General features: G+C 45.0%; 1 protein-coding gene across 2 annotated transcripts; it reads left to right on the top strand.

Annotated features, from left to right (window-relative positions):
- Nucleotides 1-7,984: 7,984 nt before the first annotated feature.
- LOC309538237 (sulfotransferase 2B1-like) lies at nucleotides 7,985-18,922 on the top strand. Of its 2 annotated transcripts, none has more exons than XM_082233576.1 (6): nucleotides 7,985-8,175; nucleotides 11,318-11,526; nucleotides 12,998-13,127; nucleotides 15,751-15,845; nucleotides 17,612-17,792; nucleotides 18,148-18,922. In XM_082233576.1, the coding sequence occupies exons 1-6, from the start codon at nucleotides 8,037-8,039 to the stop codon at nucleotides 18,252-18,254; spliced, it is 861 nt and encodes a 286-aa protein (XP_082089702.1). In that variant the 5' UTR covers nucleotides 7,985-8,036; the 3' UTR covers nucleotides 18,255-18,922. The 2 variants fall into 2 exon arrangements, with proteins under 2 accessions (XP_082089702.1, XP_082089703.1); XM_082233577.1 differs by having other exon boundaries at nucleotides 7,986-8,175; nucleotides 13,001-13,127.
- Nucleotides 18,923-20,160: the final 1,238 nt, after the last annotated feature.

Here is a 20,160-nt window from a genome sequence, read left to right as displayed (position 1 = left end):
TGTTTTTAGTTTTTGTTTTATTATGTCTGTCAATTTGGTTAAAAAGTGAAGAGCGAAGTAAAAAAAAGAATGGGAGTGCCTAAACGAATACCTCAAAAGTCAAGGTTCGAGGACAGAAATCTGGCTGAGTCTGGAATAACCTTGTGAAGTGAAAGGATAAGAAAGAGGGATTTATATCTAGATGTTAGGATAGAGATGATCAGGAAAACAGGAAAACAGGAAGACACAATGAGAGATAAAGGAGGTCCTGTGGGATTGGTGGAAGTCAATGTCTTCTTGTTGTTGCTTTAGTGTTTATAGCATTAACTTGTAAGATATGGATTTGTGTTTTTTGTTTTTTTAGTTGTTGCTTTCTTTAGTTTTTGAATGTTGGTTTTTGTGTGTTGTGTATTGTTATTTTTCTATATTTTTCGTGTTGTTGTTGTGTGGAAAATACTAATAATTTTAAAAAAAAGACTGCGTACCACATCACCTCTGTGTGCAACCTGGGCAGCCATTGCTTTTATTTGCACAATTTGAAACCATTTTACCTTTAAACCTTGCCATATAGTTTAGAGCAAGTGCTTTGAATGCCTCTATAAAAAAAGTTCCAAAGTCAGAGTAACCCCTCCCCTAGTCCTCCCATCCCTGGAACTACTTCTGTTTATCAGGGTGACAAAACTCTTTATGATCCAGGAATGGAGCAAAGAGGGAATGTTCCTTCCTGATGGCCATTTTCCCCCAAATTTGTAGAGAGTCACGCACAGGAAGGAGTTAGAAATCTTGTGAATCATTGTCTATGAGGGATTTAGAAATGGCAGGAATTTAATTGTGGGTATAGGAGGGAGTGTTTCAAGCTGAACCCAAGAAAGGCTCATGGAATCCTTAATAAAAGGTACTAATCACTTCAGCTGAAAAGCAATACCTTAGATTGGGAGAAATTTTGGTAGAACTGACATCTTCACAGCCATGATGCAGCCCAGCATTGCTCTAAGGAGCTCCTTTTGCTATAAAGCTGGCCATGGTTTTGCCTTTGAAGTTAACCTGCGCATTTGGGCAGACACTTCCCCCCAAATGATGGAACCCTCTATAACCCACAGCAAAATCTGAGTGAGTGGAAATTCATTAAATCTCTGTGGTGGGAAGCTTTAAAGTCTATGAACCTGCCCCTCCCAGATCAGATCACGCACCCAATTCTCAGACCTGGGAACCACCCACCCATGACACTTTTTCTTAACATGACTCAGCATCAGTTTATTGGCCTTCATCCAGTCCATCACTACTTCCAGGCACCTGTGCAGCACCTTCACTGCCTCTCCTGATTGTGACAGGGTGGGGAGAGAGAGAAAGCGCTTGTGTGTCATCAGCATACAGAAGACACCGTCCTCCAAATCGCTGGATGACAGCTCCCAAGGGTAATCCTCCCACCTCCTTGCTGTCACTCCAGAAGAACACAATGGCCAACTGTGTCAAAAGCCTCTAAGAGGTCAAGGAGAACCAACAGGGTCACAGTCTCCCAGTTTCTCGCCTGATAAAGGGTGACTAAGGCTGTTTAAGTGCCCAAACAGGGCCTGAAACCAGAATGGAATGGATCTAGATACCGCTAATCTGTTTTTTCCAAGTATACCTGCAGCTGCCAGGCCAGCACCCTCTTGATCATGTTGGCGAGGGAGGAAATATTAGAAAGTGGGTGGTCATTTTTTGAAAACTCTGGATTCAGGCAGGAGATCTTCATAATGAGGCATTGGCCCATCCAGTCAATCCCTTCTGCTATAATGAGCAGGGATCAAGAGATGGTGGATTCAGCCTCATTGCTGCATCCTGTCTAAATCCTCAGTCTGTAAAAACAGAAACCAATTCCACGAGCTGTGATTCAGTGGTGCTCCAGGGGCCTCCAACAAGCCCAAACCAATTGTGGCATCGAAAACAGTATTAATGTCACACATATTACCTCAGGCTTTCCTGTTTGCTTGCAGCAGGAGTCTTATTATTCAACATATTTTCTCCCCCCCCCCTCCAATAAGATAAAAGGTTTTATTCTTTTGTTTTCTTCATGGCTGCAAACATACAATTTTAATCACACGCCTAAACATAGTAGAGGGTTGTTGTTGTTGTTTTGGCCTGTTTTTGCTTTAAAATATTATCAGTGAAATATGCTGGAAGAAGAACAAAGGAAGGGACAGTTCAATTACACTAAAATATTAAAATGTAAACATTCACAGAGTCGGTGGAGGAAGATTGGAAGAAGTTTAAAGACTACTTGCAGAAGCACTGTAAAATTAAGGAATGTTGAATTGACGTTTGAATGAAAATAAGTGGTACTGGTAAAGAGATGCCTAAGAAAATGTAAATAGGGACTGATAATTGAAAATGGATATTTATAATAATAGGTTAACATATGGAGTAAGGATGAAAGCTAGAGGGTAAGGATTTGCTGAATTAAATACCTGAACTGGAATACAAAATGGGAGGTGTGAGGAGGTCAAGAAACTAGTGAAGAAAATACAAGATTTGAAAATATTAATTTATTTTAGTTTTGATTTTTGGCTTTTCTCTTTGTTCTTATTCTTTATTTTTAATTTTATTCTTTTCTGTTATCTGTTTTTCTACTGTGTATTTTTGTTTTGTTTTGCTTTTTGTAGTTTGAATCTTGGATTTTGCTGGAATTTGTTTTTATTGTTTTATTGTTTATGAAATAATAATAAATATCATTAAAAAATGTAAACATTCACATTTTATTTTATTTATTATTGCATTTATATTTCAACTTTCCTCCAACAGCTCAAGTGGGGTGCCACAGGGTTCTGTCTTGGGCCCGGTCTTATTCAACATCTTTATCAACGACTTGGATGATGGACTCAAGGGCATCCTGATCAAATTTGCAGATGACACCAAACTGGGAGGGGTGGCTAACACCCCAGAGGACAGGATCACACTTCAAAACGACCTTGACAGATTAGAGAACTGGGCAAAAACAAACAAGATGAATTTTAACAGGGAGAAATGTAAAGTATTGCACTTGGGCAAAAAAAATGAGAGGCACAAATACAAGATGGGTGACACCTGGCTTGAGAGCAGTACATGCGAAAAGGATCTAGGAGTCTTGGTTGACCACAAACTTGACATGAGCCAACAGTGTGACGCGGCAGCTAAAAAAGCCAATGCAATTCTGGGCTGCATCAATAGGAGTATAGCATCTAGATCAAGGGAAGTAATAGTGCCACTGTATTCTGCTCTGGTCAGACCTCACCTGGAGTACTGTGTCCAGTTCTGGGCACCACAGTTCAAGAAGGACACTGACAAACTGGAACGTGTCCAGAGGAGGGCAACCAAAATGGTCAAAGGCCTGGAAACGATGCCTTATGAGGAACGGCTAAGGGAGCTGGGCATGTTTAGCCTGGAGAAGAGGAGGTTAAGGGGTGATATGATAGCCATGTTCAAATATATAAAAGGATGTCATATAGAGGAGGGAGAAAGGTTGTTTTCTGCTGCTCCAGAGAAGCGGACACGGAGCAATGGATCCAAACTACAAGAAAGAAGATTCCACCTAAACATTAGGAAGAACTTCCTGACAGTAAGAGCTGTTCGACAGTGGAATTTGCTGCCAAGGAGTGTGGTGGAGTCTCCTACTTTGGAGGTCTTTAAGCAGAGGCTTGACAACCATATGTCAGGAGTGCTCTGATGGTGTTTCCTGCTTGGCAGGGGGTTGGACTCGATGGCCCTTGTGGTCTCTTCCAACTCTATGATTCTATAATTCTATTCTATGATTCTATTCTAAGGCAGTGGGGTATATGGTTATCCCCCTCCACTCTTTATCCCCAAAACAACCCTGTGAGGTAAGTTAGACTCAGAGACACTGGCCTAAAAATGCCATAAAATAAAATAAAATCTTGTTTCCTATGACCTGGTTAAGAAATGGGAGACCTGTGGTCCTCAAGACGTTGCTAGGCTCCTGTTCCCACCATCTCTGGTCACTGGCTATGTTGGCTGATGCTGATGGGAACTGGAGTCCAACAGAGAATCTGGAGGGCCACAAGTTCCTCATCCCAGTCTTGGTCCAACACTCTGGCAAGAGATAAAAGGAACATGAGATAAAACAACTGGAACTTCTACAACCATCTAAAAACAATTATAATACAGCCACGGACTGGGAAAGAACTCTGCTCAAAAAGCTTGCTGAAAAAGGAAGATCTTCTGCGGGAGTCGAAAAGGCAACAGACAATGGGCAGTCAAATATTTAATGGGAGGCAGCAGTGGGCCTACATTTTGGGGACCTTGAAGCTGGAACTGTTATGGGGGCTCCTTTGCAACCAGGAACAAAGTCTGTGTAACTACTGTTAGCCTCTTCAATTGAGTTGTTTAAAACAACCTTTACAACATCTGGGCTACTGACTCTCAAACTTTGGGATTGTTGAAAGATATATAACAAAAATTAATCAATTTGAGCCATGTGACTCAAATTGGGTCTACTAAATTCCTTTTTTTAAAGCAATGTGGACTTAGGTAGTTTCTGAGGTCCCTCTGGGTTTAGGGGCCCTGAAGATTAAGTTTCATTACTTCCATAGTAAGCAAAAGGAAAGGAAAGGACCCCTGGACAGTTAAATCCAGTCAAAGGCGACTATGGGATATGGCGCTCATCTCGTTTCAGGCCGAGGGAGCTGGCATTTGTCCACAGACAGCTTTCCAGGTCATGTGGCCAGCATGACTAAACCACTACTGGCACAATGGGACACCATGACGAGTGCCAGAGAGCACAGAAACACTGTTTACCTTCCTGCCACAGCGGTACCTATTTATCTGCTCACACTGATATGCTTTCAAACTGCTAGGTTGGCAGAAGCTGGGACCGAGCAATAAGAGCTCACCACCGGAGCGTGGATTTGAACCGCCGAGCTTCTGATCAGCAGGCCCAAGAGGCTCAGTGATTTAGAACTCAGCGCCACCCACTCCCTTCCATAGTATAGATCTGCCTTGATGGGAGGAAGTTCTGAAACCCACCTTCTAGATAAGGTGGGAACTGCTGTCAAACCGTGTTTACCATACCTATCTCATTAAGTTGGCACAGACAGATGCCATGGTCCATGGTATCAAAAGCTGCTGAGAGACTGAGAAAGAACTCTTCCTGTCTTTCTCCCAATAAATGGAGAAGGTGATTCAGATTCATAGTCAGGCCTGAACCCAGACTGATTCTGGGTGATATTGTGTGAAGCTAGTAATATAAGTTGATTATTTTCCCCCATTCTCATAGCATCACTATATCAGTGAAAAAGGCAGCAAGCAACAGAAAGGCCACTTCATGCCTTTAAATTATGATGTGGCTTTTTCTTGTAGATTGTGGGCATAATTAACAGAATTGCCTCCACCTCCACATCCGCTTCTCTGACCTGCATTTCTATAACCACAAGCCTTAAATTTGTGCACACTTTGCAAACTGTTCCTTTTGAAAATGGAGTTCACGACTCTCTTGTGGTCTTCAATTTCACATTGAGGGGAAACAGACCAGGGGTGTGTGGGTGTGCATAGGTGAAGTGCTATGTGCAGCAGTTTTGCTTGTTTGCTTTTAAATGTATTATATACTTTTGGCCCTTACTTGGACTTGGACTTTTTACAAGCTCCCCCCACCCAAGGAATTTGATATATAGCAGTCAATCATGCAAACTCTATGGTACAGCATATAATGCAAATTATGTGTTTGTGTGCATGTTTGCTCAACACTTGGCAGTTAAATACCAAATCCAACAATGTCATTTTCATGGAAATAGATCAAGGCACCGGGAGTGAAAGTTGCTCACTGGGGCAAGATGGTCTGAGCATATTACACAGATCCTGTCCTGACTGCACTGGCTGCCAATTAGCTTCTGGGTCCAATTCCAAGTGCTGGTTTGGACCTATAAAGCCTTAAACGGCTCAGGACCATGATACCTCAAGGACTGCCTCTCCCCATAAGAACCAACCCAGATTCTGCATTTATCATCTGAGGCCTTTCTTCATGTGCCCCCTCCATGAGAGGTCCGGAGGGTGGCAACTCAGGAAAGGGCCTTTTCTGCAGTGGCTCCCCATTTGTGGAATGCTCTCCCCAGGGAGGTTCGCCTGGCATCTTCATTATACATCTTTAAGTGCCGGGGAAAAGCTTTCCTCTTCAACCAGGCCTTTGGCTGATTATGTCCTTTGTTTTCTTTGTTTTTGCTTTTATTATGTGCTATGTGGCTTTATTCTGCATTTTTACAATGTGAACTGCCTGAGGATCTTTGGATGAAGGGCTGTATACAAATTTTAATAATAAAATAAAAGTATAAAGAAGGAATCAAGCAAACAAATACACATGCTTCGTTCCAGAAGGGACACACATGGAAACACAGAATGCGAGTCATCTAGCTCAGATCTGTTAACATAGACGGCCAGCAGTTCTGCGGGGTTTCAGGCAAGGGGTCTTATTACACCCTACCTGGATATACCAAGGAAGGAAAAGTGAACTTTCTGGATGCAAGGCAGGTGCCCTCTCTAGCGCTCAGCTACGCCCTTCCTCAAGAAACATAGGGAGGTCAGTCTTCCTATACTGAGTCAGAGCATTGGTCCATCTGTATGCCAAGCAATGCTTTACCATGGAGGTGCAGCCCTTTCCAAAAGGGCAATCATTGCCTTTCCTGCTGGGTTGTTGCTGTTGTCCTGCTTTTGTTAAACTATAGTGCAAGAGTGCTCCTCCAGATGTCAAGGATGCATTAACGCTGGGGAAGCATTACAGTACAACTAATACAGCAGAATGATGTATTGACTGCGACTCCTATCAAATGTAACTGATCTGTAGAAAAGACTTTACAACCTGAAAAAGACAATGCACATACTTTTTAAAAATCTTTAATAAAAATTAGTTTTTTAAAAAAGAGTGGCGTATTGATCTTCAACTATACATCCATCATAATGTACCACTGTTGAATCGACAGCATGTTGCAGGAATACACCTGCAAAAACCCACCTGTTTGGAGGGGACTGTGGTCTAACCACTGAGTAAGCTTTGCACAAGTAAATCACGATGAACCCTGAACAAAAATGTCATTTGGAGGCACCCCCTAAATATCTTCTTCTGTTTCATCCAAAGGAAGCAAAACTCTTCCGGGACGTCTGATCGCTGGGAGAGGTATGGAGAGCTTTACAGGATGTGGCAACAAAGGCTGGATAACCACATGCCAGGGGTAGCAATTGAACTGGATTTCCCGCACTGATGGGTTTGGACCAGGTGATCTTTGAGCGCCTTTCGGGTTCTGTGATTTCTGTGATGCAAAATTATTGCATTACAGTGGTACCTCGGGTTAAGTACTTAATTCGCTCTGGAGGTCTGTACTTAACCTGAAACTGTTCTTAACCTGAAGCACCACTTTAGCTAATGGGGCTTCCTGCTGCCACCGCGCTGCCAGAGCCCGATTTCTGTTCTTATCCTGAAGCAAAGTTCTTAACCTGAAGCACTATTTCTGGCTTAGTGGAGTGTGTAACCTGAAGCATATGTAACCCGAGATACCACTGTATTTGCAGGCATCATGTCGCCCCATGAGCTTCGCTGTACCAAAGAGCGGGTTGAGCACACTGTAAAATTAATTTGCAGAGAGAGGCACACGGAGGACGCAATCAGCCCCCCCCCCGCCTCTGGTTTCTGCCCTTATTTCAGGGGCACCCAGCTACCTAAGCAACAAAAGAGTCTTGCTGCTTCTTTAAAGTCTAGCAGATTTATTGCCATCATCCTCTCTCTCATGAAACAGACCACAGCAAGGCTTGCAAGCTGTTTAGCTGCACAATTACATTCACAACGAATGTCATTCACACACACACACACACACACACACACAAACTAGAACGCTGGCTTTTTTTTGGGGTGGGTGGGTAACTTAAGTTAAGAGAGTAAAGAGTGTACCAGTCACAAAATGCGAGTCTTAAACAGAAGCAGCCTCTCTGAAGCTCTCGCTCCGCCCCCCAGCCCGGAGTCTGGGGCGGGGAGGAAGAAGGGAGCTCTCCTTTCCGCGCCTGCTGCTGCTTTTCTCCCCACACACTGCTGCAACCCAGCAAGTATGTACAGGCTGGATGTAACGGAGACTTTTGCCGGCCTCAGCCTGCCTGGCCATCTCCACACACAGGCGTCCCTGAACTTTGCCAGCACTTTCCCGTTCTGCAGCACTGATGTCCTCCTGGTTACCTACCCCAAATCAGGTAAGGGCTGTGTGAGGCAGGGCAGTGGAGGGAAAAGCCCCTCAGAGGCTCACCGACCTCCTGCCCTCCTTTCTGTCTGCAGCAAAAGCATTGGGCTGAAACAGGAACTTAGGGAGTTGCTTTATTCTGTGTACAAATGGCTAGCTTGAAACATAGCTAGGTCACCCTCCTTCTTCCTTTTTATTTTAATTACCATATTAATTTACCCTTTACTCGAATTTAATGCTCACCTTTATTACGTTGCAAAAATCGAGGGGTGCATTAGATTCCATGGCGCGTTAAAAGGTAAAGGTAAAGGTACCCCTGCCCGAACGGGCCAGTCTTGCCAGACTCTGGGGTTTGTGCGCCCATCTCACATCTATTGGCCGGGGGCCAGCGCTGTCCGGAGACACTTCCGGGTCACGTGGCCAGCGTGACAACGCTGCTCTGGCGAGCCAGAACCGCACACGGAACGCCGTTTACCTTCCCGCTGGTAAGCGGTACCTATTTATCTACTTGCCCCCGGGGGTGCTTTCAAACTGCTAGGTGGGCAGGCGCTGGGACCGAGCAGCGGGAGCGCACCCCGCCGCGGGGATTCGAACCGCCGACCTTTCGATCGGCAAGCCCTAGGCGCTGAGGCTTTAGCCCACAGCGCCACCCGCGTCCCTTCCATGGCGCGTTAGACCTGAGTAAATACGGTAGGGTTTATTTAGGGGAAAGCCCATCAGAATGGGGTGTTTTGCAAGAAACAACAGGTTAAGTACAGGTTAGATATGGATTGCGGGTAAATGAGTGTGTGTATACAGCCTTGGTCAGACCACTGGTCTACTGAGCTGATGGGGCCCTCCAGGGTTTCAGGCAGGGGTCTCTCTCTCCCAGGTCTATCTGGAAATGCTCTGGATTGAAACTAAGACAGGCTCATGCAAAGCAGATGTTGTACCCCTGAGCCACAAAGATCTCTTAGCTGCATAGGAAGCTGTCTTCCACTGTCAGAGCTTGGTCTATCTAGTCCAGTGTTGTCTTCTGTGACTGGCAGCGGCCCTCCAGGATTTCAGTGAAGGTTCTGTCCCAGCCATACCTGGAGATGCTGGGGATTGAATCTGGGCCCTTCTGTTAAAGGACTCCTCTTCCTCTTCCAGAGCTACAATTCCCAGAGTGGTTTAACAACCAATCCCTCTTCACAGGGAACTCTGGCAATTGTAGCTCTGTGAGGTGAACAATTGGGATAATTGCCTCCTAACGATTTTTAGCACCCTTAAGAAACTTAACGAAACAGGACTCTTTGGAGGAAGCCATGACTGTTTAAAGTGGCATGGTTCTGTTTTAAATGTGTGGGGCAAATGTGTACTTAGTGTACATTTCTCCTAATATATATATATGCAATTTTGCTTTACATGAAGGCTTTTGCAAGCAATTTCCCCATCATAGGCATCTTTCTATATTATTCTCATTAGTATATGGAGTTTTAGGCACACTTTCACTTATATACACAGTTTTGTGTTATATTTTATTGTACTCTTACCAAGTAACTCAAAGCAACCTACATTAAAACCAATTAAAAACAACAATAACAACCTAAAACCACAACAATTCAAATAAAAGACTAAAAACACAAACGAAAAGGCAAGACTACAAGCCCTACCCCATGAAAAGAGGCCATGGCATCCTCAAATCAGAGGGCAAAAATCCAGGGGGGGGAAAAATAAAAGTCTTTGTCCAGTGCCTAAAACAGTATGAAGATGGCACCAGGTGTACCTCTCTGGGGAGGGCATTCCACAAACAGGGGTCCTCCAGTGAAAAGGCCTGTTTGTGTGTTGTCACCCTCCAAGCCTCCTGTGATGGGGGCACACAAAGAAGGGCCTCAGATAACGATCATAGGGTCCAGGTAAGTTCTTGTGGGGAGAGGAGGTTATTGTGGACATGAGCCACATAAGGCTCAGCATTTTGAACTGTACACTTTATTTGCTTAGAAAACTGCACTGCAAAATTGAGAAAAGGACGGATTTCAAAAGATACCTCTGTTTTCATTTGCACTCTGTTTGAGATGTGCAGACTAGAAAAGTTTGTGGTAAAATGCAAACCAAACCAAATGTCTCACCCATCCTTAGATAGTGTGATAACTTTTTAAACAACCAGGAGCCTTCCTGTTAGGTATTTTAGGTCAAGATCTGCCGAAAGAGAAAAGGACATTATTTATGTATGCTACTACAGCGGCCAGAATTTTGATAGCACAAAACTGGAAGACTAGAGAAATTCCAACAAATGAACAATGGCAAGAGAAATTGATGAATTATGCGGAACTGGCAAAACTGATGGATAGACTACGTGAAAAGGACAACAGTGACTTTGAAAAAGAGTGGGAACCTTTTATAACATATTTGCAGAAACAAAGAAAAAACATTGACTTGATGACAGGATTTAAATAAACACTCCCATCTTTATTGATAGAGAACATTTAAAATAATGAAGAAATGATATAGTGGATTGTAAGAAATAGCAGTATGCAGTAAGGGGGTAACAAACCAGAAATGGAAGCTGAAAGAAGCCCGGGAGGGTAGGGGTGAAGATGTGTAATATGTATGTTACTGATATGAGATATTTGTAATGACAGAAAAGAAAGTTAATAAAAAAATATTTTTTAAAAAAAGATAGTGTGATAACTTTGAGTGTGGGAGATAGGTGGTGTCTAGTGAAAACCCAGGCAGTGCAAAGAGGGAGTCCATCTTGATTTTAATCATGGTCATCACCTGGCACATTGGGTTGCTCCAGGTTCGTAGCAGTGGGCTGGTCCCAGCATCACACTTTGGCCTTCAAAGCTGCATGGAACCAGTGGCCTAACCAGTGGCTCAGTTTTGCAACAGGATGGTGACTCCTGGGAACTGTTATTCTGTGAGGGGTGAAACTACAGGTCCCAGGATCCTTTGGTGGAAATCATTTGCTTTAAATGTACTTCACATGTATAGTGTGGATGTGACCAAAGGTGGACCAAAGACTGCCTTCGGTAGTCTGTAACCCTATATGAAGAAGCCTTCTTCCTTGCAACAAAAACAATTGCAGTCCTTATATTTAACAAGCCTGCCATTTATGAGGTTGTCCCTGGAGGTCATGCAGTGGTTGGAGGTCAGAGGCCTTCCCCTGCTGATGTTCTTGTCCTCCCCTCTAGGCACCACCTGGATGCAGGAGATCCTGACCTTAATCTACAGCAAAGGAGACCCTCAGCCTGCCAAGAACATCCCCAACTGGACCCGGAACCCATGGCTGGAGCACACTTACTTCTCAGAGATTCTCCAGGAGACAGAAGGACCTCGCCTCCTCACCACCCATTTGCCCTACTGTGTGTTATCAGCTTCTCTGAGGAAAGCTAAGCCCAAGGTATGTGCAAGGAGATCCCATACTTGGCCATATTTCTCATGGCATCAGGACAGGGCTGGCCCTACCATTAGGTAACCGTCTCAGGCGGCAGATGTCCGGGGGTGGCAGCAGCAGCAGCCTTCATGGCTGTTTCCTCCTGAGCCCCTCGGCCATTCCCTTCTGTTGGAACATAAGCAGCTGCCTTTTTCAAGGCTCAGTGTTGGCTACATCAGGCATGGGGAAGCTCAGGCCTCTCTAACTGGCCCCTGGGTCCCTCCCCGCAGCACACCAGCTCTCCCTAAGCCACACCCCCTCACTGGCCCTGCTGCACACCCTCGTTGGGTGTTTTTGCTCAGCAGGAATATATCCTTGAACTCTTGCTTGGCTGGATAGAGAACAGAGAAGGGAGCGAGAATGTGTGTGGAAACTATGCTACTGTTCAAAGGTAAAACTTGCACCCCTTTGCCCCACCCACTTTTGCCTCTTGCCACGCCCACCACTGGCATGTGGCCCCCAGAAATCTCCCCAGAAGGGAATGCGACCCTTGAACCGAAAAGGGGTTCCCCACCCCAAGTCATTAACACTTGGACTGCCAGCAGCTCTCCAAGATTTCCCACCAGGCATTTTAACTTAAGGAAACTTATTGGCAACCAGCAGCCCTCTCAAAAAGATAAGAAGAAAGATGGATTTGACATTATGGTCTCGATTCATGTCGTTTATTAACAACAGTACAGCGGGATTCCTTCTGTCTCAGTCAAAGCATCCACTATGGAGAAATTATCTTAACACTTTAGATTGAAGAATACCCTATGGATGTGAGTTTAATCTGTAATGTAAAACATTTTTCAGGTCTGTTTTGATGTCATGTGGATGACTGCATACAAGACTTAACATGTGTACATGTATTTGTCCTGGAAGACAACACTTTATGTTTTGTATTTTTTTTTTTTTACAAATTTCATTGAATTTTGTAAACGGGGTGGGGAATAAAAATATAGGAAGAGCCTTGGCCGCTTAGGTTGCATGCACACCATACATTTAAAGGACACTTCCTCCGAATAATCCTGAGAGCTGTAGTTTGTTAAGGGTGCTGGGAATTTTAATTCTATGCAGGGTAAGCTACAGTTTATCCTGGAAATGTGCTTTAAACACTATGGTTTGTATGCAGCCTTAGATGGCTTTAAAATTTGGAGTTAAGACAACTTCAAGGGGGATAAGGCTATCCGTGGCTACTATTAGTCATGATGGCTCTATGCAGTCTCTAGATTCATATATTGTATGCCTCTGGGCACCAGTTCCTGGGGAACAACCGCAGCAGGAGGGTCTTGTTTGTGGGCTTCCCAGAGGCACTGAGGTGGCCATTGTGGGGCTGCTTGGTTGGCTCTTGTTATGGAGGGGGAGGAAAATGGAGGGGTGCTTTTCATCCTTTCCACCTGGGCTGTGTCGTGTTGACCTACATGGCGTGTGCCCTCTGCCTCTTCATTTGCTCCAGCAGGTGATCCACCTGACCAGAAACCCCAAAGATGTTGCTGTGTCCTTCTATCACTTCTGCAGGATGGCCAAATTCTTCCCTGACCCTGGCACCTTTGATGAGTTCCTCCTCAACTTCTTGGATGGCACAGGTGTGTGAGTCAGGTGGGGCATCTCTGCGTCACAGGTGTCATTTGGGCTGCCTGCCTAACAATGCCTTAACTATCATGGCTTCAATCACACACACACCCCAGAGCCACCTGGGAATATGTAGTTTTGAGATGGTACAGATACTTCTACCTAATAGAGGAAGGGCCAAAGTTCAGTGGTGAAAGGTCCTGGATTCAATTCACAGCACCTCCAGAAGAGACGCATGTCTGAAACCCCAGAGAGCCTGTCAGTGTAGCCCAGGGGTGGGGAACCTTTTTCTGTCTGAGAGGCACATTCCCTTTGGGTAACCTTCCAGCGGCCTGAGCACAACAGCCCTCTCCCTTCCTGTGTGCTTTCCAGCAACTGATATTTCAGAAGCATCACTGCCTCTGACTGTGGAGAGCCTTATTCTCTATGAATGTGTCGAGTCCTCTTTCAAAGCCATCCACCACTGCCCACTTTGAGAGCGAGATCCATAGTTTAATGTGCTGCGTGAAGAAGTCCTTTCTTTTGTCTGTCTCGAATCTCCAAACATTCAGCTTCATTGGACATCCATGATTTCTAGCATTGAGAGAGAGGGTTGAAAACATTTTCTCTATCCACTTTCTCTGTGCTGTGCGTAATTTTATAAACTTCACATCTTTCTCATCTGTTCTCTAAACTAGTTGCTGGGTCATTTCTCTTGGCAGCAACACTGTGCCCAGGGTGTTTCCTAGGGCAGCTGGGTGCGCTGCAAGACACAGAGTGTCATGGAGACCCCAGTCACCTTAAGTTGCAGAGGGCCCTATCCACAGTGTACTGGGCCCTGGAAAACCTGTTAGCATCCCATTCCTCAGAGTAAGCAAAAGGCAGAGTTTGTATTTCCCACCTCTGGAATCTGGCCTGATTTTGAAATTGTACCTGTAAATTAGCATATACAAATTTTATGCAAATTTGCACTGTGGGCCTGTGCCCTGGAGTCATTTAAATACCCAGCAGCACTGAGGGCTGGGCCCATAATGATGCTACCTGCAGCAACAGAAATTCAGTTCCCTCCAGTGTCATCATTGCTGCTAAAAAGCCATGAGGAAACTCATAAAAGCTGAGATTTAAGGTCACAATAACACAGTAAAAGAACATATAACTTCTCTCCCTGTGTGCTATCTGGGATCTTTGCTGCTACCAATAGTGCCTCTTTGTAAACCTTACATTTGCTCGCATTTTTATTTTACTCTGGGATCTCTAGTGCTACCAGTACAATCTTAGTACTACTACAACTTACTGCTTCTATTTGGAATCTCTAGTACCACTAGAAGTGTCATATTATTATTACAATCTGGGATCCCTACTGCTACCAGTAGTGTCTTTTTCTCTTTGAAATCCAGTTTGTTTGTTTTTTTTGAAAAATAAATAAATAAAAATAAAACATTTGGGGGCAGCCTCCATTTTAAAACAATTTAAAATAGTAATTGAAATTCTTACACAAATATGAAACCATAATAAGCAGCTGTTTGATTTCTGCCCTCTGAGGTTTGTACTGAGATTCTAGGAGGGTCACTCTAAGGGAATGTAGCTTCTTAAATTTCCAGCTGTGTTAGCTTGGATACCTTCCCGAACTTCTGCCCTTTTAATATGAGCTTATGAAACACTTTTCTAGCAAACACCCACAGGACAGCAGAGGTCAGGTTTCCCTTTTGATCCTAGCAAAGTTCACTGCAGTTTGCAAAGCCTTGGAGCTGTGTGATTTTAGTCATTGCAAAGTGGCAGTTCTGAAAAGCAGAACCCCTAAATAAACCCAGCTTCTAACTTGCTTGAACTGGTAGTTATTGAGACCACCTTTATTTAATCAGAAATCCAGTTGAGACAGCTTGCTGTGACAGAGAATAGGAAGGATCCTTGCACCTATGGAACTTCTGCCTGTCACACCACTAATGTTAAAGGCACAGTACACTTTCTATTCTATTCTATTCTATTCTATTCTATTCTATTCTATTCTATTCTATTCTATTCTATTCTATTCTTCTATTCTATTCTATTCTATGCGGCAACTCCACCTGTGCCAGATCACTGGTTTTGATTCTTCCTGTTTTAGATGGGGAGTCTGTTCCCTGCATTACTAGGGGAGATTTGTTGATTCAGAGCAACACTGCACACTTTGCTATTTACCTTTGCTTAAATGAGCCAGAGCCACTGGATTAACCACATTCTGAAATCTCAGCAAAGGGCGTGAGGGTGGAATGGACCCTACCCTCCAGGGAGACCTGTAGACTGGCTGGCTGGCATTATTGCAGGGATGGAAAACATCAGACCCAGAGCCTCTCTATGTGGCCCTTGGAACTCTCCCCAGTCAAACACACCCCGCACCAGTCCCAGAGTGTTTTTGCTGGGCTGGAATGTGTCCTTGAATTCTGATCATGCCACTTGCTTTTGTGGATGGAGGTTAGAGCGTTGTGTGTTGAAAGTAGCCTACTCTGTATAAAGGTAACATTTACAGTCATTACCTCAACCACTTTTGCATCTGGTCCTGCCACTGCTGCCATGTGGCCCTCGGAAGGTCGCCCCAGACTGAGAAAGATTAATGCAATGTTGAAGGCAAAGACACTGCTTTCCCCCTCTGACCCATCTCTTCTGTCCTGGCCCACACAGTGCACTATGGCTCCTGGTTTGAACACACCAGAGGCTGGCTCAGCTGCAAGGAGGAGTTGGATGTTTTCTACATCACCTACGAGGAACTGCATCAGGTGATTTCCCCTAGCCCAGGGGTCAGCAAACATTTTCAGCAGGGGCCGACCCACTGTCCCTCAGACCTTGTTGGGGGCCGGAATATATTGGGGGTGTGTGTGAACAAATTCCTATGCCCGACACATAACCCAGAGATGCATTTTAAATAAAAGCACACATTCTACTCATGTAAAAACACGCTGATTCCCGGACCGTCTGCGGGCCGGATTTAGAAGGCAATCGGGCCAGATCTGGCCCCCGGGCCTTAGTTTGCCTACCTAGCCCCCCCCCCCATGATATGGGTGGTTAAGTTGATGCAGCCTTGTCTGTGGGCCTTTTGTTTGGAGAGCAGGTGGGAAGTCTTGGTTTGGGAGGGTGGGTGTGAGCAATTGCCCTGGAGTGACAGGTTCATGCAGGCAGCTCAGGGAACAGGTTGGATGGTGATGCTTGAGGAAGGGCTGCAGATTAGCAGCAGAGACCCTGCTTTGCATGCAGAAGACTCCAGGTTCAATCCGTGGCGTTTCCAGGTGGGGCTGAGGAAGGCCCATCTGAAACTCTGGAGAGTCTCTGCTAATCAATGTATAGACAGTATCAGGGAGCTACATTCCCTGTATTGTTTTGCCATAGCTTAGCAGCAGAGCTACTGCCTTTCATTCAGAAGGCCCCTGGTTCAATCCCCAGCCTCTCTAGGTAGGGTTGAGAGAGATCCTTGCCTGAAACCCTTGAGTGCTGTGGGAGTCATATAGCCACGGTAAAGGCTTGTAATATTGCAGGGTGCCCCCTGACCTCGGCTGACCAGCACTCTGAGCTTTACAATGCATTGGAATGTATTGACCTAAACGGAGTTGTATTTCCTCTGGGCAGTGTAACCCTATATGGTTTGTGGGTGGGTTAAAGCCAGGACCGGATGTAGGTAACGTGAGACACTGGCAAACGGCCATGCTGGAGGAGAGAACAAAGAACAATAAAAAGTGACCGGAGAGGATAGAAGTCTGAATGAGCTGCCCTCCGTCCATGGAAATACAGCTGTTTCACAGTGTCCTTATTTTATGCTAAAAAGCGCCATTTGTAACGGCTGGCTCCGACAGAGTGCTGTTCCCAGTAAGTGTAGACAATACTGAGCTAGGTGGGCCAATGGTCTAACTAGGTATAAGCTTCCTCTGTTCCCTTTTCTAGCTTTAAAAAAAACCCCAACTTTGCAGAGTAGCTGGACATGCTGCAAAGCTCAGTGCCAGTGAGACCCTGGGCACCTACCCATCTTGATTTGCCCGGGGGCAAATGAGTGTCCCAGGCCTGCGCCTTGAGTGTTTTATGTGTCTCTCAACAGCTGGATGTAGCCTGTAAGGTCCAGCTTCTTCCCTCTACTCACTTCTGTGATCCCAGGGTAAGGATAAGAGATAAATTCAATTCAGTTTGCACGTTCTGAAACAATGCGCAAACTGAAGCAGCAATCTTTTGTAATCCGCACTTCTCTGAATTTTGCAGCGCAGTTCTCAAGACAAGGAAGGTCCACAAAAATGCACCAACCTGAGTAAAGCTTACATTAAAATGATTACATTACTGAAAATGACATGCATTATATTAAGAGAAAGCCGCTTTGCAAAAATGTTTATATTAGGCAAAATTGCATAGAAACGTGTGTGTATTGGGATTCACAGCTAAAACGCCGGTGAATTTTCATTTTTAAAATATAAATCTCACACTAATGCACAAATGCACAGAGCTGAACTTAAGATTGGGAAAAATGAGAAACTAAAATGGATTTCCTTGCCTGCCCTTTCCCCAGGATCTGGAAGGCTCTGTGGAGCGACTGAGCGCCTTTCTTGACTGCCCTTTGCAACCAGGCCAGATGGCTTCCATCCAGAAGCATTGTAGTTTTGCTTCCATGAGAAACAACACCATGGTGAATGGTACACTCGTCCCTCATGAGATCATGGATCCAAGCAAGAGCCAGTTCATGCGGAAAGGTGGGTGGGGAGACAAGGAGGGCTGGGCGAGTGGGAACTTTTGCAGCAAAGCTGCTGCTCCCTGCTCTGTGCTCCTTCAAAACAAACCCAGTATTAGTTTGCTGCAGTCTGTGGCAGAGTTTCTCCTGCATGTTCCCTCTCAGAAGCCTGCTCTGCAGTAACTCAGAGCAAGGCTGCTAGTGTGGCTGCCCCTGTTCTGCAGAGCACCATTCCTGTCGAGATAAAACAGGCATCCACTATCTGCATTTCCCACACTCCTTGGTCACTAATTGCTGACTCTGGCCAGATGTTGCTGGACAAGGTGATGTCTGCTGTGCTCTGACCCAGCCAGACAATGCCTTTGTGTTCTTCTTAGGTATTGTTGGAGACTGGAAGAACCACTTTTCCCCACTGCAGATTGAGATGTTCAACAAGAAGTACCAGCAGGAAATGGGAGACTGCTGCCCGTGTTTCATGGACTGATGGCAACATGATCCAGGAGCCGAGGGATTATAGCCAGCTGGGGATTCCCACTGTGTTCAAAGAACCAAATCCTACAGACCAATGGTGGGTGTATGGGGACCAGCTTGCCAGAAAAGGGCAGCCACTGGACAAAGGCTCTGCAGGGACCTTTCCCATGCCAGATGAAATGTGAACGAGCTCCGATCCAAGGTCGTCACCCACATAGACAGAAGCTGTCTACCTCCCATAACCTGGTGTCTACCTTCTGTAACCTGGTGTCCTCCAGATGTTTTGGACCAGAACCCCAATCAACATCAGCCAAGTTGACCATTGATGTTGATGAGAGTTGTAGTCTGAAACACCTGGAGGGCCCTCACCAGCAATGAAGATCTTTTGCCTGAGATTCCTGTTACCTGAGGTCCTTTAACCAGAGATGGATGAGATTGAAATGGGGATCTTCTTCAGAGAAGCCACATTCTCTGCCAGTGAGCAGGGGGTGGTTGGGAAGGCTCTGTGGGGAGTAAATTACCAGCTTACCACTCTTTCAGGGGTGGGAAACCTGATCCAGGCCCTCCGTATGCTGTTGGACTCCAGTTCCTATCAGTCCCAGCCAGGGTGGCCAGTGCTCAGCAGTCTCTTAAGTAGTCAGCTGCCTGTACCCAGGACTCAATAAAATGTTTTATCAGTACCATCTTGTGTGTATACTAAACATTGCTGGAACTCACAGAAGTAGCAAAGTGTGCTTCATCAGTTTTGTATTACTTACCCCTTGCTTCTTCTTTTTTTACACCCACACCACAAAGTACATAAAAATACAATAAAAATAAATAAACTGCTAACAACCGTGATATATATATATATATATATATATATATAGAGAGAGAGAGAGAGAGAGAGAGAGAGAGACAAACAGCAACAGCACATCCGTTAAACATCCAAACCTAAAAATCCAGAATGGCTGTTTACTGAGGCTGATGGGAATTGTAGTCCAAAGCTTCTGGAGGGCAGCAGTTTAGGGGAAGGTGGCCATTTTTCTCGCTTTCACACATATGGACCAGACATAGTCCTGTGGTGCTCTGATACCCAAGTGGGGACCCCATGTACACAGGAGTGAGTTATTCTGACACACTGAATTAACTCCCTGTCATTTTTATAATGGTTTTCCTGTATTGTATTTGCATTTTCTGCCACCACATTTTATAATTTGCCACCCTGGAAATGTTGTTGAGTGAGGGAGAGAAATCCATTAGCAGTTTTTATGAGGCTGTATAAGACCTCACATGAGCTATAGTGTCAGGAGACTGAGTGAACTCTGCTGCTTAGGGACCAGGAAGTGAAAGGCTCAGTTGAGTTCTACAGAGTGTTCCAACAGCCACCCCCCACCTACAAATGCAACGTCACTCAAAATTGTTCTTGGGCAATATTGTATTCTAAAGGGGAAGAATATAATGGAAAGGAATGAAAAACAGCAGCACAGAGGAGATTGCCAATGGCATTTTCTCAACCTGCTCTGTTGCCTTTCACAGCCCACTGACATGCTGCCATCCAGAAGTTGAGATTTTCTCCCCCATCCGCATGTCAGGAAAAGCTTCACCATGTCAAATCCTGCACAATAGGCTTCTGTCAAGGCAGAGGAACAGGGCCAGGAAATTATGCTGGCAATTCTCCCTCCATCCCCCAAACTACTGGCATGGGGGAGGGGGGAGCAACCCAAGGGCCTTTGACAGTGCCAGTAGAAAATAAAAATTAGGAGGCAGAATTCAAAAGTTATTTCAAAAATCTTTATTTTTATTTAATCATTTTAAATTATAACTTAATAATTTTTCTCCAAGGAACACAACACTTACAGATCAGAAAGGAAAGGGGGAGGGTGGAGAGAGAAAGGATTGTTACTTACAGACAGAACTCCAAGCCACAAAAGGATTTT

Source organism: Podarcis vaucheri (genome assembly GCF_965113315.1).
Source record: "Podarcis vaucheri genome assembly, chromosome: 7".
In the NCBI taxonomy this organism is placed as follows: Eukaryota; Metazoa; Chordata; class Lepidosauria; order Squamata; family Lacertidae; genus Podarcis; species Podarcis vaucheri.
This window is presented reverse-complemented; position numbering and strand designations above follow the sequence as displayed.

Excerpts from the sequence above, each read along its gene's own strand:
- LOC309538237 (XM_082233576.1), top strand. The coding sequence starts at position 8,037 with ATGTACAGGCTGGATGTAACGGAGACTTTTGCCGGCCTCAGCCTGCCT. Across the intron at positions 8,176-11,317 it reads GGTTACCTACCCCAAATCAG|GCACCACCTGGATGCAGGAG; the intron begins GTAAGGGCTGTG and ends CCTCCCCTCTAG. Across the intron at positions 13,128-15,750 it reads CAACTTCTTGGATGGCACAG|TGCACTATGGCTCCTGGTTT; the intron begins GTGTGTGAGTCA and ends TGGCCCACACAG.